The sequence below is a fragment of the Leptodactylus fuscus genome, chromosome 6 (assembly GCF_031893055.1).
Source record: "Leptodactylus fuscus isolate aLepFus1 chromosome 6, aLepFus1.hap2, whole genome shotgun sequence".
In the NCBI taxonomy this organism is placed as follows: domain Eukaryota; kingdom Metazoa; phylum Chordata; class Amphibia; order Anura; family Leptodactylidae; genus Leptodactylus; species Leptodactylus fuscus.
Genome location: NC_134270.1, coordinates 50,550,005 through 50,576,309, shown reverse-complemented (window position 1 = coordinate 50,576,309; position 26,305 = coordinate 50,550,005). Strand labels below are relative to the sequence as shown.

Below are 26,305 nucleotides of genomic sequence, written 5' to 3'. Positions count from 1 at the left end.
CCGAATTGTCATTACTTAGAAAACCCATATTCAAATTCTGTATTAGAAATTTTTAGGTTAAACCCTTATACCATAATACCCTATTTGGGGTGTTCTTACCACAACAGGACATAATGGCACTTCCAATTGGTGATATGGACAGAAGCTGTGCCCGTACCTTCACCATCCACTGCTGTCTGTATCTAACAGCCAACCAACCAGTGTAGAAGGAATCAGAGCTAGCTTTGATCCCAGCTGTTTAACCTCTCATAGGACGGGACAATAAGAATAACCATAGCTTTCCATATCATTTGGAGACCTGGCAAAACCTCCCAGGTTTAGTCCAAGCCATACTAAGCATTCCAAGACATTATGTAAGTGAGCAAAGGATTGCTGTGTCTAGTCTCCTAGTAGGGCAAACTACAAAAAAAGTAAAATTAAATTCAACAACCCCCATACCAATCGATCAAAAAAAAACAAAAAAAACCCCCAAAAGTTATAACTCTTGAAATGCATAGATACAATAATGCAAATTCCTAGGCTATGAAGAACACAGTAGGAGGTCACATGTGCAGGTCCCTCATCTTTTAGCCAGAAAAGGGAGCAGTTACAAAGAGTGCCTGGAGGACCCATCAGGCACTTACTCATTTCCAATGGGAGTTATGTGCAATGCCTTGGTTCTCCTGGGGTGGCACTGCAGTGAAATTGATTCTCCGCATTGAAGGTTAGATTATATTTTATTACCTATTATATGATGGTACAGTTATTGCCCTAGGGCTAATGCATTGGTCATCTCTTATTAATGAGACTCAGTGTCAGGTTTGGACTGGCCCATAGAGGAGCAGATGAATTCCCTATGGTCCTCTGAGTCAGGGTAGACTGTCCACCACCCTGTCCATGAGCTGCACACAACACTCACTGCATTACTTACACTATATCTTATCTAGCTTATGCATCAATACAATAAACTGGGTAGATTATATAAGAAATGACCATATATATATATATATATATATATATATATATATATATATATATATATATATTATATTAGGCTACTTCCTTCCCAAATTTGACCTTCTGCCCATCGCCAGTCACTTAGTAGCGTCTTGCTGCCTCTTGTAACATGCGGTTGTGTGAGCAGCATCCAGGCTTTAGGTTAAGGCAAAAGACAGGCAGCAGGTTACAGAGAGGGCCTACAGGGCCGAAACAGTTCAAGACAAGGGCAAGGATATTAATGAAAAATATGCGTACATTGGCACAGTTTTAGAAATTTGCATATAGGAGGCAGGTAATATTTGCTGTAGCTGTCTGGTGACCCCCCAAAATGAATTTTAGTGGAGGGCCCAAGGCACCCCAGTCTGACACTGATGAGAGTGCTATCAGGAGAATACAAATATGTCCTCAGGAGGTGGAATACAAAATCACCCCTCCCCTTCCTATAGGCAATGGTCTGCAGCAATGTCATGATCGGCACTGTGAATGAACGCTACGGTAATTTCCGCATATCACTTTGGGAAATATTTCATGAAATGATCTTACATATTTCAATGTGCTTTATTTGTATAGTGACGGTTAGCTGATTTACGCTCAAATAAAGCATGAACCTACTGTAGATCGTAAAATACAGATTTCCCAAAGTGTGAAGTGCGTCTCCGAGGGACCCTCTAATTCACTGTTAGACTCTTTGTTTTTCATTTGGCACCAAGACAGCCATTATGTAATTTTCTATTAAATACTGGAACTATATTTTCTTAAATATCAAGTTAGTTATTTTATGCAAAATGCATTTCTTCAATTGGCCCCGATTATTTGGCTAATAAGAACCTCCACTGCTGTTCCCAGACAAAGGGAAACTTATTTCACGGCCTGGACAAACTACTATCTATCCATCACTGTCAGCTCTGTACTACAACTGTCTTCTGTTCTTACTGGAGGTGGTGGGGGGGCTACATCAATCTCCATTCAGCCAGAAACCAGGATCTATGATTGTGGTCAATACTTTTTTTCAGATTTGCAATTAGGAACGGGGTCTCTGGGCCAGGTGATCCTCACCACAGCGGATTCTTTGGTACAGACACCTTGTTTGTATAGCAGGATAGAAAAAGAAAACCCTCAGTCTCCACATTTTTTGAGGTGTTGGGTCAGACTTTCGTAATAGAAGCACATTTCCCCCAAATATATGCCCTTAAGTCATTCCTTAGTTATATCTACTCCTAGTAAAGCTGTCTAATAACCAATATGACTTAGTTTATGTCTCCCACAGGAGGTGGGCATCCTGCTTCCTGAGACTTATGCACTGATCCATCACTTCTGCACATATAATGTGCCATTCAGAAGTCTGTAAAGCTATATAACAGCCCACCCAGACTTCGGTAGATGCCACTACTGTAGCCTTAATATCGCCCTACCCCTCTAGCAGGTTATTTTCCAAAATGTGCCATTCCCTGTCACCCTTGGATGGTGGTAGAGAAGTGGGGGTTCTTCTGATACCTTTACTTGTGAGGGACATCATATTAGAAGGTAGGGCACTGGTCAATATTCATACCACATGGTGATAACCAACATGTCCAGACCATAGAAGGTGAATTTTGTTATTGGTGTGAGAAGGGGACAGGCAGAGTGCTGGAGCCCAGATATATTAGCCAGAGTGCTGGAGTCCAGACTATATTGCACTTGTTTTGCTCATGTGGCTGGAAGTAGGCCACATGTATAGTCAGGTTATCAGTTCTGTTTAGTTAGCTGCTCAGACGAGCAGGTTTTTATTTTGTTTTTGCCTGAAGTTAAGGCTGTATTTTGTTTTGCTCATTTTGTGCCTGAAGTCAACGTTTATTTATTTTTCTGTTCTTAAAATAGAGAGGGTCCGTCACCGACATCTGATTGATAAAATACTTACAAATGAATGGGCTATTTTTTATATTAATTGGTATAACTCAGCTGGTCACTTACTGAATGAAGATTTTTTTTTTTATTTTGTTTCCTGTAAAGATTTTGTGATTATATTGTACGTGACCAGGGGCGACTTGCCAATCCTGTGCCGTGGCTGGTAATTAGGTGTGTGATTGGGTCAGCGTGCCTTTTAACGGCACTTGCGGTTTTAATCAACGTGATTGAGTGGTCTGACTGCGGCTCTGGTCAGCAAAGAGCAAGAAATCCTTCTATGTGTCAAAACACTTTGATGACCAGCGTGAAATGAGATACGGCCACACTAGAAATGATGGTGGACGAGGTTCAGCCTGACCGAAGCCATAATGGGTAACCTGACTTAAAACCCCGAGGGAGGTAAAGTGAACAATAAGTGTTCGATTGGTATATTATAAACAACAATGTCTATAGGGCAAAGTGGTTACTTCATTGCAAGTCCAGTTAGTTTACCACTGGGTCTTCTGTTTTCAACTGAACCTTAATCTCCATCATTGTCGTCAGTGGAACGAAACTGACTCCTCAGTTACTATAAAATACACTGTATGCCGTTGTCGCAGAACATACTGTGTATTCTTAGACCAAACCTAAAAAACTAAAAGACACCCTAGATGAAATGTTGTAATTTCCAAAACTGTCGCTTTTTGGAAATTGGAACATATCAATTATACCTATGGAAACACCAACAGTTTCCCTATAGGTATAATTTAATTATTTGGTGATGATTATTTGAGGCAAAAATGTACAATTTGTCCATTTTCAGACTCACTCACCACTTAAAGTGGAGAGGAAATGAAGGTTGATGGAGCAGGGACGGCTCGGCCTTGCAGATTTACTAGAAAGCCGTAGAAAGTTATACCTGAATTCTATAAACAAGTGCCTGACTGGCATAGATTTCTATTCTAGAGCATAGGACCTCATGGACTACAACAAATTTCTGGGAAATTTGCTGCCAGTGCTCACAATATCAAAACCGGCACATAACGCAACAGCCTTAACAAACTCCTGCCATTTTCTTTCCTGGTGCGTTGATGCTCTACAGAGTAGTATGGTGTCTTCAGTTCAGGAATCATCAAGGGTTCAATCTGGATTTCCCTTTTATTGTATGAAACCGCAATGGTTGTCAAGAGTTTCAAGTGGAATGGATAATGGGCACCTCTACTAACAAAGTCATGTAAGGTAGAAGGACAAGAGGGACGTGTGCACTTACTACTGGTGCTGGCATACGTGGGCACTGCCCAATTTTTTGTCATGTCTAAGGTGGAAAGTAATATGGACAGATGCTCCTTACCTGGTCATTCTGATAGCAGACTGCTAAATTTTGTTCATCGCAGGAACAAGCCATTCGGATAAATTTGAGCCAGCTCCCTGATCCTGTTTGGCTGTTTTCAATGCACATCTTCTCTTCTCCCAATTCTTCAGAGATCTGGAATAAGGAAATGTTGATTAACAATTGTTATGTGCCATTGACAAAACTTTACTTATCTGTATCTACATCCACTATGTAGCATTATCTATATACAGTATGTGGCTTGTGCATTGGCCATTATGATGCACATGGCACCCAACTACTATAGGGCACCTAACTACTACAGGTCCATGATAGGTGTATGGTGTGCAATTGATCAGCTCTCAGCACATCTGGTTGGTATACATGTTATATATCTGCATATAAAATGCATATATGTATCATACGTGAGGTTGTGACGTACAAGATTATCTGAAGCACAGTTACTAATCGGAGAAATTCAAAGGTCATTCATATCCAACAGTCCCTTCAACCACTGGCACCTTAGGCAGCCGCCTACTCAGCCCTTGTCTCAACCCTTGCTACATGCATTAACACCATACCAGCTGGCTAAAACAACAGACTATAACTGTAGCTAGATTACAACACTGGCCTCCAACCTTACCAAAAAGTTATTTCATAATATTAAACAGGACCCATCTTATAAATAGGGGGTACTGGCCCTTTAAATTGTAATCACAAAACCCTATTTTCTACAATGTCTTGTAAATGGCAGCTATTTTATAGATCTTTTTTTTGTTAGACAGGTTTACAGAGCATCTGGATATGTCTTAATCCAGCCATTGTCAGGGTGCATGGGAATGAAGAGCAATTTGTGGCCTTTGCCCGCATTGCTAGCAGCAAAAATTTACAGTACACAATTGTATCACTGTGAGGCCGTGGTGTTTGCAGTCCGAGGAGCTTCTCTCTATGTAATGCTCAGGGCATGAATATCCACAGTATATAGATAATATATATCAGGCACATCCAATACAGTCACAGTATTACAGCGACTTGTATCAGTTTTATTAGTTCCTATGCACATTACATAGATTTAACATTGGTTCTCCATCTTGCTAATGCATAAAGTGTTGATCCACCATTGTTCAACCTGTACAAATTAATGAGTAGTTGTATCGCTAATATAAAATACCGTATATTATATGAGTCTTTCTTGTTACAAAGGGACAGTTGTGGGGACATCATATTCCCTGCAGTTCTCTCATGTGTAAACGGAAGTTTATTGTCTGCAAATTGATCTGGCAAATCTAGTTTGTTATCACTTAGTGTGATATAACTCTAAGGGCTCGTTCACATCTGTGCCCGGTCTCCGTTCTGCAGGTTTCTGTTTCCTGCACAAAACAGAGGCAGGAGACGGAAACCTGCAGGACTCTTTCATATCCATTCATTTGTGAGCGGCGGTGAGCATTTTATTCTCTCCGCCGCAAAACCGTTTTTTTTTAAACCAGACACAGAGTCGGACATGCAGTACTTTATGTCCGTTTTTTAAAAAAACGGTTTTGCAGCAGAGAGCATAAAACGCTCACTGCATGCAGAAGATGGAAACCACAGAACGGACTGCCGAACGCTAGTGTGAACCCAGCGTAAGGGCTAGTTCACACATGAACAAAGGGGCGGATTTTGACAGTGGATTTCGCTTCAAAATCCGCCCCTTTACAATGGTGGTCTATGTAGACCAGCGGGCTGCCGCTAGCGGAGAAAAGAAAGGACATGCCCTTTCTTCAGGCGGATGCCGCGCAGCTTCCGCCCCCGGCAGCTCCCTCCTATGTCGGCTCATTCATTTGAGCCAACAGCGGAGGGGAAAGCCGCGACTGTGATGGTCGCGGCAGGCGGGTTTTGACAAGAGAGAGACGCGTCTCGACGCGTCTCTTTCCGTGTCAAAACCCGCGCGGGCAGTTCACGTGTGAACTGACCCTAAGGCTGAATTCACTCGGGGTATTTTGGTCAGTATTTTGAGGCCGAATCTGTTTGTTCTAGCTCCCAGAAAAAAGAAGCGACATGCTCATTCTTGAATCCACCTGAAGACACTCCCTCCTCCCAACTAAGCCCATTCATTTGGGCCTAATCCAGATCGCAGTGCCGCGACTGGATGCCCGTGCACTGTATTTTGGGCTGGAACCTCCGGGTCAAATTCTGGTCCAAAATACTCTGTCTGAACCCGGCCTAAAACTACAAGGGAAAACCATGTGCAGTTTTATCGCACACATTCCCACAGTTTTGTAATATGGTATATGACCTTGTGAATATTGTTACAATATGCTGCAGCGGTCTGAAGCGTGGCCAAACACTGCAGTGAAAAACCGTTGACAATTTGCAATAACATGTCCAAAAACTGGGTGGTGATGGCGCCATCACACAAAATTTAGAAGTCCCCTTATAGGCTGAGGCGAAGCTGTTTTTGATGCAGATTTTAGTGCGGTTTTTTGAGCCAAGGTCAGGATTGGATTGAGCAGAAGGGAGACATATAAGAACTTCTTATATATTTTCCAATCCTCTTTTAGCCATTCTTGACTTTGCCTCAAAAAAACACAGCAAAATCTGCACCAATTAAAGCTGGGTCTCTGTCTAAAAGCTAAGGACCCATGTTGTGGAAAAGCATTTTTTGTGTTGTTGCAGATTTTGCTGCGCTTTTTGAGCCTAAGCCAGAAGTGGATTGATTAGAAGGGAGAAGTAGAAGAACTTCCTTTGTATTTCCCACTCTGTTAGTAGCCACTCTTGACTATGGCTCAAAAAATTCTGCAACAAAAAATCTGCTTTTCTGCAATGTGGGAATTTAGCCTAAAGGGGTTTTTCTATGGAAACCATTTATTAACTATCCTCTGAATCCCACCGATCACTAAGATAGGGGTTTAGAGCCCCTGTACCATGGAAGTTTCAATGCTTTTGGTATCATGTATTTCCATAGCCACTCCATTCAGAGCTGATGGGACTGATGATGGGATATTGGAGCAAAGTACTGCACGGTCAGTCCTACAGGTTTGAATGAAACTATAAACTTCAGCCTGTGTCTAATATGTGTGGGCAGTGCCTCAGCTAGACCATAGATCAGATGTGGTGAAATACTGTATGTGCTATTTAAGGTTTCTACTTACAAAGAGGAAATCCCCTAGAACCGCTTAAAGGGAAACTACTTCTGTTCTGGGGACCCCTCCTTAACTCTCTGATTCCTAAAGCTGGTGTTTTAATGGCAATTGTCTTAATATATCTATAATATTAAGATGTCTCCTGCTTTTTTTATGCAGTTTTAGTTTGTTTTTACATGTCCAGATTATTTATGCAGTTTTTGAAGTCAAAAACACAAGTGGACTAAAAAAAAAAAAAAGTTACATTTGTCCATTATATAGCCTTTCCCTTTTTGATTTACATCTAGTTTTGGCAGCAAAAACTGCGCCAGAAAACCTACTCTTACAATGATCTTAGAGTAGGCTGAATTTTATCAATTAATTTTTAAAGATTTATCTAGATATACAATGACAATACTAAACTGTTTATACTACCGGATTATCAAATATAATTATAATATAATATTATATAAATTATTCATCATTTTAATTTTAAGTTGGAGTTGGAAACTTTTTTCCCCAACTCCAACTCCACCAAAAATCGAGCCAAACTTCCACTGTGGCTCTCTATAGCCCTGCCTGCACATGATGGTAAAATGACAGCTGTGCGACAGATTCAATGCTCACCTAAGGAAAAAAATTGAAAGCACCCAGGCAATTCTATGTCTAACCATAATGACTAGCGGGCAATGCCATGGAGCCTTGACTGTATGGGTAATGGTCAGTGAAACTCACAACAATTGCAAAAAAATCTAACCATGATGACACACGGGCAAAGGGCAGTCACTGGGGTTGAGCCGATCTTGAGATTTCAGGATCGTTTTTAAAATCTGATTTTCGATCATTTTCCAGCCGATTCCAATCACGATCGTGAAATTTGCTTGATCGCCGATTCGTATCCGATCTTTCCCGATCCCGATCGCTCAACCCTAGCAGTCAAGCCTACGATCATTGTGAAAAAATCTAACCATGATGACACACGGGCAATGTTGTGGAGCCTTTACAGTATGGGGACTGGGAAGTTATGCTCACGACGATTGCAAGAAAATCCAACTATGAGGACACACGGGCAATGTTTTGGAGCCTTGACTGTATGGGTAATGGGCAGTCAAGCCTACGATCATTGCAAAAAAATCCAACCATGATGAAACACGGCCAATGTTGTGGAGCCTTGACTGTATGGGTAATGGGCAGTCAAGCCTACGATCATTGCAAAAAAATCCAACCATGATGACACACCGGCCATTGCAAAAAAATCCAACCATGATGAAACACGGCCAATGTTGTGGAGCCTTGACTGTATGGGTAATGGGCAGTCAAGCCTATGATCATTGCAAAAAAATCCAACCATGATGACACACAGGCTATTGCAAAAAAATCCAACCATGATGACACACGGGCAATGTTGGACCCTTACTGCATGGTGAATAGTTAACCATGCTATATAAGAGAGTTTCCTCCTTTTATTTTAAACATTTTTGCCCATAGACAGGATTTATACAGGGTATGTTATAGGTCTGTGAAATTGTGAATTATTTAGCATTTCTAGAACAGTATCAGATGGCGGATTAGAGGAATTCTGCTGCCTACAACACTAAGACGCCCTGCACATTGAGAATGAAGCAATGAGACATTTGTTATGTTGACAACATTGCTTTCCTTCCACGATACAAGGCAGGTTACATTAAATTGTGCATTACCACCAAAAATAGCTGCCTAAATTTCCCTTTAAAAATATCATATTGTTAATGTTTTGAATAGAATTATCCATGCGGGAATTTCTGATTTCTGAAAGGGAAGACACATTAGGAGAAAGCACTGCTGATTTTTACCTGCATAAGCTCGGCTTGGTGTGGAGGCGAGGGGGTCTCTCAATTATGTCTGACCCAACAGGGCCTTGCTTAGTTATAGGACGAGCACGCTATAATTATCATGATTTTAGAGGTTCTTGTAAAACCCACACAAATAACCCTGTTGTTTTTTCGCATTTGCTCATTGTTTAGCTAATGCAGGGGATTCAGCAGCTTCCTGTATTTCGCACCTCTGCTGTTATATAAAAGCTTTTTTTTTTATATGTTCTGTCACTCACTTTTGCACTCAGAGCTTTTGTTTTACATTATTAGACTGTGGGAATTCTATAAGGGAAAAACCCTCCAGTCACATATTCATCCTAAATGTAGCCGGGGTCCTTCTTCCCATAGATAAGAGTCATTCATTAACCCTTTGGCTTTTGATAGATTAAAAAAAATAAGACCAGTCATTCTCTTATCAGCAGAAAAAAAGGGGTCCCTGATGCTATTATTGACCGGGTGACAAGTCGCTGGTGGGTTTGTCTGAATTCTGCCTCAAATGCCCCAAAATGGGCAGCAGTATTCCGTTAGCAATCCTTATGCGTTTACCAGAACAATGCAAAGGGTGAGAACCCACAGTGCAGGACAATGGCTAACCTGAAATGCAGGTAAGTCTGTGCTGCAGGGTTGTTTTTGAGGATGGGATTTGGTTCATCGAAGATTAGAAAACATGGCTGCCTTCTTTCAGAAGAACATCCAACTCCTTTCTCACGTCCGTTGGTCATATGGTCATGCTAAAGCGGTGTCCCATTTATTTGAATAGGACTGAGCTGTAGCATGGCCATGTGACCAGTGATTGTGATGTCATTGCCTGAGACGAGGAAGTGGAGCTCTTTCTGCAAGAAGGCAGCCATGTTGTCTAATCCTGTATAGCCTCTTTAAATATTATCCACTTAGCAACCACTCTGTGGTGGTTTTTCCCCTCCAAATATGGTGTATTGGCGTATTCGGTCTATGAGATACAACCCGGGTGTTGACCTTATTTTCCAGACTAATCACTGAATCGGGGCTAGGCACCCTATCATCATAGATATATGTATATGATGCTAGGAGACCCTTCCTTCCCATGGGACTACAGTCCCATACTGATAAACTATTGCAGTACAGGGACAGTAGACTTGTGGAGAGGAAAGGACTATGATGGTGAGAGTCTGAGTCCCAGCTCAGTGTTCAGTCTGAGAAATACGGCTAACATATGGTTTGCATCTCACAAAATACGCCCGTATGAATCCATCCTTAGCTGCAGTGTTTTACAGTCTAGCGAACGCCATCCACACACTACTGGGAAAATACGCGCAGCAGACATGCTGTAATATCCAAAACCGTTGCGGTTTTGGAAATTGCAGTATATCAATGAACTGGAAGTAATTGATACCGATTAGGTCATTAGTATCAGATTGGTCCATGTCTGCTGCTCAGGCTCTTTCCCAATCAGACCCATAGACTATTTTTCAGCCACCAGAAGTCATATAGTAGGTGTATACTCCAGGCACCACCTGGAGCTCCATACACTGTATACAGCTTTTGGTCTGTACAGTGTAGAAGTGGCACCTGGACTTGAAAGGAGCAAAGTTACTTTTGGCCGTATAGTATATGGATCCTGGGAGCCAAAACAGATAATCAGTACTGGGTACGGGTGTCGGAGCCCGACCAATCTGATTGTAAAGACTTATCATGTGGATAGGTCATCAGTATTAATTACCTTTAGATCCTGGACAACCCCTTTAAACTTAGTCTCTTAAAAAAAAATTAAATAAAAAAAATAATAAATATGTAAATTAATTAATTTAGTAGTTCAGAGAGTGCAGCCGCATTTAATACTTGATCTATGAAAATTTCAGATGGGGAATTTGGCACCTATAGAGAGCTTTGGCTTGGGAATTATAGACTTGTCTGTTTCAGTTCACTAATCTGGAGTGCAGCAAGCAGAGTGTGCAGCAGAACAGCGCTGTTAGCAATGAAAGCCCCCTGATTAACATGTATCCTCCTATCTACCTCCCTGCGCTTAAGCCCACTCCTTCCTCTCTGTCTCTATCCAGTCACTGTGGTCACACACAGGCTGATTTGGAAAAGACCCAAGGAGAAAGCAGCAGGCAGAGAATATGTGCAAAGTCGACTCACAGTTAAAGAAAAAAAAAAACAAAACATCCTGAGGTGGGACCGGGGGCTGCCACTTACCCACTGTTTACATATTTGTGCTCCCTGCTCCCAAAGTGTGCAGACTCATTTAAGCCAGGCCCTGCACAATTATACTTAATGATTTTCAGATGGTATCAGCCCCTTGTTCTGTGCAATTAAAACATTTCTCCATAAACCGTCACATTGTAAAAAAAAAAAAAGAAAAAAGAAATAAAAATAAAGAAAAAACTATAATTCCAAGATGTAGTAAAGGCTGCACAATGTTGTTTTAGGACAGTTTTTTTTCCTGAAACACTGGAGGAAGTTTACTAAATCTACATAAGGCTAGGGCCACATGTAGCAAAATATAGTTAAAAAAAACAGCAAAAAAAAAAAAAAAAAGAAGTGGTGGAAATGCAGCAGAAAACAAGACAGCTTTGTGCTGCAGTTTGCATTTTTTGCCTCTTCCCATACAAGTCTATGGGTAAAATGCAGATAAAATTAACGTGCTGCATTATTCTCCATCTTGACATGCTGCATTTTTCAACACACTACGTTTTTCACTGCTTTTTTTCTGCAATGTGTGGTTGAGATTAACACTGAAGCCCCACGTTGCGAAAATGCAGCATTTTTTCCGCTGCGGAAACACCACGGGCAAAAAATGCTGCATGTCTACTGAACCTGTAAAGTGAATGGGATTATGGATAATCCCTTCCACACATTGCAGAAAAATCGCTTCATGTCAATTATACATACGGAAATGCTGGTGTAGGTTTAATAGTGGCAGAAAGTCCGCAAAGGAGAACTCTGCAAAACTTGCAAAGAAAAAGGCTGCATAAAAAAACATGATGTGGTTCTGGGGCCACACAGTGGCTCAGTGGTTAGCACTGCAGCCTTGCAGCGCTGGAGTCCTGGTGTTCAAATCCCACCAAGGGCATAAAACCATCTGCAAGGAGTTTGTATGTTCTCCCCGTGTTTGCATGGATTTCTATCCCATATTCCAAAAGACATACTGATAGGGAAAAATGTACATTGTGAGCTCTATGTGGGGCTCACAATCTACATAAAAAAACAAAAACAAAACATGATGTGGTTCTGCCATGTTTTATTCTGCTGTGTTTTCTGCAGCGATTCGCTATGTGAAGCCTAAGCCTAAATGAAACTTCATTCTCGCCACTGGGATGGTGAAATGCTATGATATTTTTCTGCTGAATTTCGGTAAAAGTGAAAAACGCTATGTTACAACAATGTATGGCCTCAGCCTAAGATCGCAAAATTTTGTGAATTTGACTTTTTCAAAATGCAGCATGTTTTTGCTCTGTTTCTTTTCCGGCAATTTTTTTTTTTTTATATATAAACCTCTCTGTAGGACTTGAAAATAAAATAAATAAAAAACGCTAGCAACAGGATCTTTGGCAACCTCTATTTATTTAGAATGTTTTAAAAAAATACATGTGTGTAGAAGAGGTTTTGTCATATATTATTTCTAATTAAGTGAATCAGGGGAGTAAACTATTCCTTATATTTTTTCAATTTAAAAAGCACAAAAATAAAAAATATATAAATATATGTATAAATAATAATAATAATAATAATAATAATAATAATAATAATAATAAATATATAAAAAATTAATAATAATATATATATATATATATATATATATATATATATATAATAACTGCACATCATATAGGGGATCTTAGTAAGAATTGGGCTATATTTCAAGTGATGATAAAAAAATATCCTTCGACCCTGTATCCACAAAACCACCGATATTTTTCTATGGGTGACACTCAAAATCACATATCTTCATGATTTTTTAATGTACCTATAATTTCAAATATTTTTGGATTTTTTGCAGTTGTAAAAAATCAAGTCCATTAACCCTTAAGTACTGTCATGGTGTCTATCATACACCACTGTCATACACATATCATTATGATAGTACTTAAGGGTTAAAAGAGATGTTCACGAGTGCCTTCATGTGCACCCCTACAGGTTTAACATTGTGTATAGCTATATGATCTAACCCTTTGGTACAATGTAATAATTGTGATTTGTAATATTGCAAACCCTGGGTCCATATTGGAATTGTTCTAACTATGGTGATACTTATCCTTGACGTCCTTCTACTTGATAACAAAAACAGCACCCAGACTCTGTTATAAAAAACACAAGACAAAAGTAACCGTGTTTTTTTTCCCCTTGAGAATTAAATTGCCAACAATAAAATAAAATTAAAAAAAGAATAAATAAAAAAAAAAAGTCAAGTCCCCCTCATTAAACAGACTGCAGAATCAGGGATTTTCTTTCGAGCTGTGCTTTAATGTCTGAGGACTTATGAGCAGACCAGCAGAAGCACATAAAGATATATTGCGAGCCATGTGTGTAAAGCATGTGCCTGATTGTTTTGTTCGTTAGAGCGGTGCGCATGGACTCCTGCAGAAGAGGTGTTTCTGACTTCAACCAGTTCTCTGTGGCTAACGCCTTTTAAAAAACAATAACTACTACACCCACGTTGACTTTTGATGCTCTGCCTGCGTTTAATAGCGCGGTAACCTACTCCGAACAAGAGAATCAGTGGTTAGGTCACGCTCGACTTACTATGCCATAAAAACGTTGATTGATAAGGTCCTAGTATATATACAGACTACAGCAGCTACTACAACATCAACAATACATGTGGGCTGCATCGGGGACAATGAATAAAACAGGCCAGTTCTCAGCACAATCATCAAAGTAACTGCAAATGGTAAGTATCAAGATACATACTTATAAGCCATTACAAAATAACAGGCAGGTAGACCACACAGATATGGAAGGCAACTAATGGTCAGACGGACAAAGAACGGACAAATTATAAAATGGCAGCCAATTTTCTAGAGAGAAGTTTCTTAAATTCTTGAACTAATAAATGAGTAAAAATTTATGGGGTGTACCTATGGGGGTAGGCGGAATTATAAAAGGCTAGTTTAGGCTAAGGCCCCACAATGCGGAAACGCAACTTCTTTTATTGCAGATTTTGCTGCGTTTTTTTTTAGCCAAACCTAGGAGTGGTTACAAAAGGAATGAGAAATACATAGGAAGTTGTTATACTTCTACCTTCTGCTCAATCCACTCCTGGCTTTGGCTCAAAAAAACCGCAACACAATCTGCAACAAAAAAAAGCTGCATTTCCGCAACGTGGGACCTCAGCCTTAAGGAAAATGTACCCATGGGGTCAAACAGATAATGGATTATCTGTCTCAGTCACTGTGAGGGTGCCCTACTTTTTTATTTGATTTTTGGACACTCCAATAAATTTTTTAGAAATGCCCCATATAGCCAAGTTCTCAGATCAAGGAATTGGGGAGATAATTGTAGGATGAAGGATCATGGTGATGTCCATTTTGTTCAATATGTTCTACTAAATGTTGTACAGGCAGCATGGTGGCTCAGTGGTTAGCATTGCAGCATTGAAGTACTGGGTTTGAATCCAACAAAGGACAACATCTGTATGAAGTTTGTATGTTCTCCCCGTATTTATGTGGGTTTCCTCTGGGTACTCCGGTTTCGCACACTCCAAAAGACATACTGATAGGGAATGTAGATTGTGAGCCCTATATGGGACAGTGACTGACAATGTCTGTAAAGCGCTGCCGAATATGATGGCGCTGTACAAGTAAGCATAATAAATAATAATAAACTAGATGAAGCCAAAAAAACTATTACGGGGTGAAGTCATATTCTTTATCTTAGGGAAAAAAATCTTGACTCCATATGAAACAGATTAAAACTGTGGGTCAACCACCCATCTTCTGTGATCTAGGACATGGCATTTGTAGTATTACTTTTTGGAACGGCATCCAGGTCCCTTTTAAAATTTTTCAACCAATCAAACAACAACATTCGTCTTATCTCATTGCTTATACAACAAATAATACTAATAGTAAAACTTCCCGCCCGCTACATCAGTGTTATCCCTTAAAAACAAATTCCTCTGGGCAGCCATGCCAAATAATTTTTAGCAAAAGACTGAAAAAGTCCAAGGGCACAGTTAACGTTAAATGAAGGCAAGCAGTCATCTTCCCAACCAGAGTGTGGTTTGTCCCTGGCTGGTTTCTAAAGCACCCCTGGGTGCAGCAGCGCCCCTCTTTGGAATTGCTGTACTAGATGTAATGTTAAATTCACGGTCCCTGATGAAAAGGAACAATAGACAGATCTCTATACACTATTCAGCATAAAAACTGAGCAGAACATATCTACGAGAATCCATAATCATCTCGGAGGAAAAATTCTGGGTTAAAAATAGCAAAATAAAATAAAAACAAAAATATGTCAAAAGAGGGTCATAAAATACGAGGGATATTTACTGGTATACAGACTCAGTAAAATTCTTAATCCAGGGAAGCCATCATGATGGAGACATAAATGTGGAATTCCTCTTTGTAATTAACAGACTTCCTGGTGATCTGGCAAACACATAATGAGTAATGTGTTAGGTTAAACCTAAGACAACTGTTAGAAGTTAATTGGGGTAAGAGTCGACACTGACACTTTTATTGATATCTTGGAGTGAAAGCAAAAGTCATTTATTTAATATGACAGATCCTTCTGCCTCCACGGGATCCTGCTATCAGATTGTCACACTTTCCCAAAGGACTTTCTGATTATACAACTACATTGTACTGGGCATAAAGAATACAAATATTGAAAATTTTGGAAATGTGTGAATGAAAATCTGAGGAATTTAAAAATATTGCAAAAAATTTAGCTAAAAATAAAGATCTCCCTCTTTATACATATTTTTATATCAAATGATTTTTACTAAATCTAGTCGATATCAATATGTAAAGTTAGAATAAAATAGATTTCTCTGTTACGGTTATATACAGATTATACCCCTGTTATATACAGGTTATATACAGATTATACCCCTGTTATATACAGGTTATATACAGATTATACCCGTTATATACAGGTTATATACAGAATATACCCCTATTATATACAGGTTATATACAGATTGATTATACCCCTGTTATATACAGGTTATATACAGATTATACCCCTGAACTGTATTATACTCCAAAGCTTCAGATCTATCACTCATAACCAGTTGTCAAACAAGCACTTAAGAGCGTTATTATTAAAATGCAGGAGGGCAATTCATTTTTTTGTATGTCAAATTACCCGATTTTTCTGTATAATCCAAATCACTAGATCAAACTTTCTGCAGACAGTCTATAAATGGGAATTACTGAAACATCTTTAGTCTGTGGAACTATAAGTACAGTAATTTAGTATCAATACAATAGTAATATAATGTATGTACACAGTGACTGCACCAGCAGAATAATGAGTGCAGCTCTGGAGTATAATACAGGATTTAATTCAGCATCAGTACAGGATATGTAATGTATGTACACAGTGACTGCACCAGCAGAATAGTGAGTGCAGCTCTGGAATATAATACAGGATTTAATTCAGCATCAGTACAGGATATGTAATGTATGTACACAGTGACTGGACCAGCAGAATAGTGAGTGCAGCTCTGGAGTATAATACATGATTTAATTCAGGATCAGTACAGGATATGTAATGTATGTACACAGTGACTGCACCAGCAGAATAGTGAGTGCAGCTCTGGAGTATAATACATGATTTAATTCAGGATCAGTACAGGATATGTAATGTATGTACACAGTGACTGCACCAGCAGAATAGTGAGTGCAGCTCTGGAATATAATACAGGATTTAATTCAGCATCAGTACAGGATATGTAATGTAATGTATGTACACAGTGACTCCACAAGCAGAATAATGAGCGCAGCTCTGGAGTATAATATACAGGATTTAATTCAGTATCAGAACAGGATATGTAATATAATATATTTAGACAGTGAATCCACCAGCAGAATAGTGAGCAGAGCTCAGGCTGTAACTCAGGAACAGTAGAAGATAAATAATCTATGTATACCTTGACTTCACCAGCAGAATAATGAGTGCAACCTAAATGGTAAATTTTATAAAAATTTTGATCCCCGTTTTATTATTATGACAGCTTCTCCTATTCCAATAAAAAAATGTTAAACCACAACCCAAAATCTTGTACTGTCATTGGGTTGTTGAGTGAAATTACTCAACAGGCAGTGCAAGTAGCTGCCAACGGGATTGTGAGAAAGTGAGCCCATCTCATATAGGAAAGGGAAATGAGCGGGTTAGAAAAGTCAGTCTTTTCCCCTAAAATGCATAGGGAACACAATATATTAGGCTTTTCTATGCCAAGAAAGAGCAGAGGCATGGTCCAGCAATAACAGGGAGGCTGATTTTCTTTTGGTTTGGGCACCGTGTGCTCTCCGTTGCCTCCTTTTTCTCTAATAGACATTATCTGGCCCTGATATTTTTACCTACCAACAGGCTATTTATGTCTAGTGATGGTCGTGGCCATGGGAACTTACAATTAAGACATTTAATAAAATCTTTTAGTCTATATGATGACATTAATGTCATAATAAATTAAAATGTCTCATTTTTGGTATTCTGATCAGAAGTATATTTTTCTAAAACTTTCAAAAACGTCTGCCATTATTTTCAATGGTTTTTCAAGTTTGACGGAAATCTTCAAATTATGCCGGTCCAGTTGTTGTCCAGCCCGTGGTGATTCTTAATTACATTCATAGATATATTTATTTCAACATTGTCAGGATGCGAATTAAAGTTTGTTGAAAAAAAAAAGTGTTTAATTAGACCTTTGCCGACTATGGGAGGTCGAGCAATTTGATATATATATTTGTGAAAGAAATCATATTTGATTTAGGAAAAAAAGGTAATAATAAAAAGCTGAAGAGAATTTTTCAGTAAGTGTTGTCATTTTAGATTAGGAGAATAACGAACAGAGCAGTTTCACTGATTGCGAACAAACATGAATGACGGAAAATAACTGGCATGTCATGAGCTGTGATTGTTTTTTTCCTTTATAGTCTTGGCTATGATATTTCAGATCTTGCTTGAAAAGTCAACATATAACATCATTCCAGAGAAGATGACCCCCTCAGAAATGGAAGATCCATAAATCTAAGCAGATTGAGCCCACAGATCAAGTCGTTTTTTGATAGTAAACCTATTCTTAGCTTTGAGCAGCTGATCCATGGGGGCCCTGGTTGTCAGACTCCCAGTGATCTCCAATTGGTGACCTATCCAAGGGATAGGTCATCAGTTGATAAAGCCCAGAGAACCTCCTTCACCTTTACGTTTGACTGGACATGTCCAAATTTGTGTGCCATAGGATGAACAGCTTCTCAAAACAACATTATTTTGTGAAATTGTTTCACAGAATGCTTCTCCTATAAGTTCTATATGTGGACACCCAGTGGTTGGGTGGGTTTTATTACCATGTCGCAATATAGTACATTCTAGTGGGTTAATGTCCTCCATGTGTTCATCCATACCTTGGTCTGAATTTGTCATTTATCACCTTAAGATAGCTCACCTATATCTGGCACCTTGAACCCCCAACTATCAGCAGATTGAAGGGGTTGTGCCTTGTGGAAAAGTGCTATGGACGGTTCACTGCTTACCAAGCGCAACACCATATATTGTATAGCTGCTATACTTGGAATTACAGCTCAGCCACATTCATCTGAGCGGGACTGAGCTACAGCATGGCCATGTAACCAATGGATGTGACATCACTGACTTGAAAAGAGGAGCGCATCCAAGCACTGCAAATTCTTCAAAGTGTTGATAGGTAGAGATGAGCGAACACTAAAATGTTCGAGGTTCGAAATTCGATTCGAACAGCCGCTCACTGTTCGAGTGTTCGAATGGGTTTCGAACCCCATTATAGTCTATGGGGAACATAAACTCGTTAAGGGGGAAACCCAAATTCGTGTCTGGAGGGTCACCAAGTCCACTATGACACCCCAGGAAATGATACCAACACCCTGGAATGACACTGGGACAGCAGGGGAAGCATGTCTGGGGGTATAAAAGTCACTTTATTTCATGGAAATCCCTGTCAGTTTGCGATTTTCGCAAGCTAACTTTTCCCCATAGAAATGCATTGGCCAGTGCTGATTGGCCAGAGTATGGAACTCGACCAATCAGCGCTGGCTCTGCTGGAGCAGGCGGAGTCTAAGATCGCTCCATACCAGTCTCCATTCAGGTCCGACCTTAGACTCCGCCTCCTCCGGCAGAGCCAGCGCTGATTGGCCGAAGGCTGGCCAATGCATTCCTATGCGAATGCAGAGACTTAGCAGTGCTGAGTCAGTTTTGCTCAACTACACATCTGATGCACACTCGGCACTGCTACATCAGATGTAGCAATCTGATGTAGCAGAGCCGAGGGTGCACTAGAACCCCTGTGCAAACTCAGTTCACGCTAATAGAATGCATTGGCCAGCGCTGATTGGCCAATGCATTCTATTAGCCCGATGAAGTAGAGCTGAATGTGTGTGCTAAGCACACACTTTCAGCACTGCTTCATCACGCCAATACAATGCATTAGCCAGTGCTGATTGGCCAGAGTACGGAATTCGGCCAATCAGCGCTGGCTCTGCTGGAGGAGGCGGAGTCTAAGGTCGGACCTGAATGGAGACTGGTGTGGAGCGACCTTAGACTCCGCCTCCTCCAGCAGAGCCAGCGCTGATTGGCCGCATTCCGTACTCTGGCCAATCAGCGCTGGCCAATGCATTCTATTAGCCCGATGAAGTAGAGCTGAATGTGTGTGCTAAGCACACACATTCAGCACTGCTTCATCACGCCAATACAATGCATTAGCCAGTGCTGATTGGCCAGAGTACGGAATTCGGCCAATCAGCGCTGGCTCTGCTGGAGGAGGCGGAGTCTAAGGTCGGACCTGAATGGAGACTGGTGTGGAGCGATCTTAGACTCCGCCTCCTCCAGCAGAGCCAGCGCTGATTGGCCGAATTCCGTACTCTGGCCAATCAGCGCTGGCCAATGCATTCTATTAGCCCGATGAAGTAGAGCTGAATGTGTGTGCTTAGCACACACATTCAGCTCTACTTCATCGGGCTAATAGAATGCATTGGCCAATCAGCGCTGGCCAATGCATTCTATTAGCTTGATGAAGCAGAGTGTGCACAAGGGTTCAAGCGCACCCTCGGCTCTGATGTAGCAGAGCCGAGGGTGCACAAGGGTTCAAGTGCACCCTCGGCTCTCCTACATCAGAGCCGAGGGTGCGCTTGAACCCTTGTGCAGCCTCGGCTCTGCTACATCAGAGCCGAGGGTGCGCTTGAACCCTTGTGCACACTCTGCTTCATCAAGCTAATAGAATGCATTGGCCAGCACTGATTGGCCAGAGTACGGAATTCGGCCAATCAGCGCTGGCCAATGCATCCCTATGGGAAAAAGTTTATCACAATTACACACCCGATAGAGCCCCAAAAAGTTATTTTTAATAACATTCCCCCCTAAATAAAGGTTATCCCTAGCTATCCCTGCCTGTACAGCTATCCCTGTCTCATAGTCACAAAGTTCACATTCTCATATGACCCGGATTTGAAATCCACTATTCGTCTAAAATGGAGGTCACCTGATTTCGGCAGCCAATGACTTTTTCCAATTTTTTTCAATGCCCCCGGTGTCGTAGTTCCTGTCCCACCTCCCCTGCGCTGTTATTGGTGCAAAAAAGGCGCCAGGGAAGGTGGGAGGGGAATCGAATTTTGGCGCACTTTACCACGCGGTGTTCGATTCGATTCGAACATGGCGAACACCCTGATATCCGATCGAACATGTGTTCGATAGAACACTGTTCGCTCATCTCTATTGATAGGTACAGGTTCTGAGTATTGGTCTTTACCAATGTAGTATTGATGATCTAGCTTAATAACATATTAGTCCCATAAAACCTTTATTTCTCAATAAACCAATTTCCACAATTGCAACATGCTACAAAACCCTATAACAGCCCTGAAACCACAGCACAACCATCGGATGGTCACATACAGATACATAGAGATATTTTATGACAGAGGATTACAAAGTCACTTTTTAAAGCTGGTCAATTCGAGTTACACATCTCAGGATATGTTAGGCCAGGAAAAATGGTAAAGAGGGAAGGAGGCGACTTTACCTAAATAAACATAATGGTGCGGGCTGACATTAACTCTTGAACACATTAGAGTTTAGCTGATTCTTATTGGCCTACTGTATATGAACAGCAAAATTTCAGATTTGTGTCCATGAAACTTGCTTTCAGTCATGATCTTATGTTGCTGCTTTGTCTTCCAAATTGAACTGTCATCTATCTATCTATCTATCTATCTATCTATCTATCTATCTATCTATCCATATCTATCTATCTATCTATCTATCTATCTATCTATCTATCTATCTGTCTGTCTCCTTGTCTGTGATGATAGTAAAACATAATCCACATCTTACTAGACCATGTTGTATGACCTGAACACGCCAACATTTGCCATTTTGTGATAATCGCTCTGTAGACAGCTTTGACAATACTCCAGACCTTATATTTTATGGTTTGGCCAATATAAAGTTTTCATTAGTGTATGAGCATGCTAAAAAAATAAATCTGATGCATTTTGCCAAGTCCTTAGCAGAGCGCCTTTCTCCTGTAGACTTTACAATGGCAGAAAGAAGTGGGTTCCTTCTTGCTTACAGTGTCCCTTTGTATCTCCTCATGCTTCTACTCTGATACCTTCTAGTGGGATAAAATTACGCTACAGGATGCCCACCAGTTCAAATCCCTATAAGGAACAATAATAAACATCTGATCTCAAGTCAGGACCTTACAGGCTCTCTATACCATTTTTTCTCTTCGGTCCTACGTTTATACTGGAACGTAGCCAAGGATCCTCTGGTAATAGAACGTTCTTGCTTACCATCACTGAACAAAAGAGCTTTTCTTGTCCGATGAGCTGTCAAGTTTATCCAAATATCCTCAGCTCCCAACTAGCCTCCCTCTTTTTTAATGATATTTCCAAGAAAAGGACACTTTGTATCTTTAAACTACTATACTGGATTAATGCAAAAATAAAACTTTGGGCTGAATTGCCAAGAACAACTCATTCATGTCAAATGGAGTGTCTGGAGTAGGACTGGCCAAGAAGAAGGGAGAGGGAAAGTATCGGGTCACGTGCTTAAGTGATACAATTGGGTCTGTTGCCTTGGGCAAAGTAATCCAACTGGGAAAAATAATAAAACTATAATTTTACTCCTCCATGTAGAGCCCTTGGTTGTTTGTCTGTCTTTAACAAGTTAGGATTCAACTGCGGAGTAGGTTTGTCTAAGCATTCAAAAGCCAAACGTAAAGCTAAGGGGGTCTATCTTGTTAAAGGGAGACTCTTCAGTCTGAAAGTGCCTTAATGAAAGAATAGGAGTATTCCCATGTATTGTAGGAGAGTACTGCAAACAGTTTCTCCAAACCTCATCCAAAGGGTATGCGAAGAAGGAGGCAGGAGGAGCACTGGTCCAGGTCAATTTCTTTTATTTTCCACACAACGCGTTTTGGATTAACCAGTGTGTACATCACTCTCTAAACCTCAATCCCTTCAATTGGAGTGGGGATGCAGAATAGAAAGCATTACTCAGTCCCTAGTACTCGCATGAAGGCACCATTTACTTAAAGTGATTCTTCAATGGAAGGTCTGTTTTTGAACATTTACATAGACGAGTCCCCAGGTTAAAGGAATTTCATGTACAAAGAGTAGGTGAAGAAAAACCCAAATATTCTTTCTGTGTTGTTCTTTGACCTTAGGCGCAGAACCAGGCATAACACATTGTGACTTCATACCTAGAACGTTATATGAAGATTAGAGATGAGCGAGTAGTACCACTCGCTGTTCGAATGTAAAAGTTCGATGCAGAACCAGCATTGATTGGCCGAATGCTATATAGTCGGCCAATCAACGCTGGTTCTTCTCCTACCTTTAGAAGTCTTCTCCTTGCAGCTTCCCCGCGTCGTCTTCCGGCTCTTCATTCACTCTGCCAGGTATCGGGCCTGGGCAGAGCTGACTGCGCATGTCTGCTTGTAGTGCGGGCATGCGCAGTTGGCTCTGCCCAGGCCCGATAACTGGCAGAGTGAATTCAGAGCCGAAAGACGCCGCGGGGACGCTGCAAGGTGAAGACTGCACGGAGGATCCAGCCCGACCCTCACTCTTGGACTTGGTAAGTATAATTTGATCGAACGTTGCCTACCCCTGAAACGAGCATTTTCCCCCCATAGACTATAATAGGGTTCAATATTCAATTCAAGTAGTCGAATATTGAAGGGCTACTCGAAATGAATATCGAACCTCGAACATTTTACTGTTCGCTCATCTCTAATGAAGATACCAGTAAGACAGATTTAGCATGAGTTAGAGCCAGGTCTAAGCATTGGTTTGAGAACAAATCTACTATGTCAGCCTTGGGCTTTAGCTTCATAAAAAAATTCCCAAACAAGCAAATTCCCCCAAATAGTCCATAACACAAAACAGTCCCTGAGTTATAGTCTGGACAAAGAATGGTGAACTTAGTTATGCGCGTCATAAACTGTAACAAGACCACACCAAAATGTGCTAGAATCCAACCACGTGAAAATAAGAAATACGATTCTTTCCATGCGAGAAAAAAAACAAGACACTGAGCTATAATTTCCACTAGATATACCCTCATAAACGTCTATATGGAGCCTAATTAGGATGACTGATTGGCTGAAAATGAACCTTTGCGCTCCCTCGAGCTTGGTGAGTATTTAGATGGGGTCTTGTAATAACAGGATAGAATCCATGGCTCAGACTCAGTCTGCCACTTTCACAAGCCCGAATGGCACAGGTGTGTTCGTGGCTGGCATTAAGAATGATTAAGCCTGCTAAGGTATATGAACCCACCTCTCTGCGAGGAGCTATAAAACTTTTTATAGAAGGGGTGGCAGTAAGGGGGAAACTCTGTGTAAGGCTTTGGGGCCTATGGGCAGTCACATCTTAATTCCATTTCTGCAGCTACAAATCTGGGGTCAAGGTCTGCAGTCTGTTGATATAACTATATGTAGAACCAACTTTTCGACACGTTACCAAGTATTCTGAACTGAAATAACTTGTCAGGATTAGAAAAAGATAGGTGGCGGGCTCCAAAAACAGTACCACACCTGTACAAAGGTTGTCTGTGGTATTACAGCTCCCATCCACTTTAACAGAGCTGAATTGCAATTCCAGAAACAACCCATGGACAGGTATGGTGTTGGTGGACACAAAGAAGTCATGTTTTTCTTATCAACCCCTTTAAGGATAATTTTGCACGTAATTCTGGATTTTAGATACACAAAATTGTGCAATAATGGTTATAGAACTGTAGAACTAATTCATCTGAAAAGAAGTGGTGCAATGGCTCGACTGTACAATAACACAATTGTACAATATTATAGTCAGACAATATTCTCAGCCTTAGCAAACCATACAATATTTACAGTGGACAGATTATATATATGATATAAATATATATATATATATATATATATATATATATATATATATATATATATAATGCACAGAGCATGAATGCATACAAATAATGGTAGAAAATGGGGATCCCTACTCGTGACCTACAAGTCCTCCTCCTGAGACACAACGTCCACCATATTGCACAATCACACATTACATGAATGTTCCTCTAATATTTCGATGTGGCAAGAGTTTCAGTTCCTCCACACTAAATGAATATATCATCAGTGACATAGTTCGTGTCCGATTACTGTCTTCCTGGAATAAAGAAATACAAAGTTACAGAGTCTGTCTGGATTTTATATCCCACTCTGAGGTCTAGTCCATCTGCAGAAGTCCTCTTAATGCATGAAATGTACATCAATGGAATATATAGTATTGTCTCGTCTTCTGTTTATGGGACTTTCAATGCCCTTATTATGCTCTTATATAAGAGATTCTCATGGATAACCAATGCCACCCTTGTCCCATCCTCCTGTAACCACTAACTTCTCTGAACCTTCTCCTCGATCTGTCCAGAACACTGAACGCTAGCAAAGGTTCTTGTTTACTAGTTGAATCTATTATAAAAGCTCATTCAGATTTGCAGACTATGTGATGGTGGCCTGATGACGAGAAGTGCAGCTTTACAAAGTTCAGCCTGTCCATTTGGCAGCAAATGAATACCCCAATCAAGGCTAACTTGGTGCTGGCGGCCGTGGACGGCCGTCTTTGTAGTGTCTGTTAAAAATGGTTACTTCATTTTAGGTAATAATGAAATGGAGTGTCGTGTCAGAAGGTTTATTTTACAGTTCAATGTGATCTAGTGTGGAGCAGCCAGTTTATTTAATTTAAGGGCTGTGTTTGTGAATGCGGTATAGAAAGCTTCGTTTTTTTTACTTAAAAGTTTGTAATTGATCAACGTCAGAAGGACGACAAATTTGTGGAGAAGAATATACTGACGCCGAAAATGGTGAATGGAAAGGGCTCTCCACTGATGTCATGTGTCATTGGCGGCTTGGTGTCTTCAACATTTACCGAAGGCTATATAACATCATACACAAACTTAGCTGAGCTCCTTCCATATTGTGCACCTATGTAACACTGACATCTGCCCTTATATACAGTATACCATAGGACATACCATATACAGTGTACCATAGGACAGAACAATCCTAAGCAAACTTATATTTAAGCAAGTGGTGACTGTACTCAGCATAGTTCTTGCTCAGTGATTCTAACTCTTCAGTCCCTTTCAGATATTGGGACTTGACCCAATATGTTATGTACAGGAATATAACTACTATAATACTTTTCCTCCATAAACAATCAAGCTACTAAAATAATGCTCCCTATGTATAAGAATATAACTATAATACTGCTCTTATGGGCAGGAATATAATTACTACAATACTGTTCCCTATGTACAAGAATACAACTAATATAATACTGCTCCTATGTAGAAGAATATAACTACTATAATACTGCCTCCTATGTACAAGAATATAACAACTATAATACTGCTCCCTATGTACAGGAATATAACTACTATAATACTGCTCCTATGTACAAGAATATAACAACTATAATACTGCCTCCTATGTACAAGAATATACCAACTATAATACTACTCCTATG

General features: G+C 40.4%; 1 protein-coding gene across 2 annotated transcripts in view; it reads right to left on the bottom strand.

Moving 5' to 3' along the window:
- Positions 1–26,305, bottom strand: part of PRDM16 (PR/SET domain 16) — a 454,135-nt gene that overhangs the window by 55,012 nt on the left and 372,818 nt on the right. For both annotated transcript variants that reach the window (XM_075279930.1, XM_075279929.1), the window contains exon 4: positions 4,193–4,327. In XM_075279930.1, the coding sequence (XP_075136031.1) occupies positions 4,193–4,327 (135 nt within the window). The remainder of the gene's footprint in view (positions 1–4,192; positions 4,328–26,305) is intronic.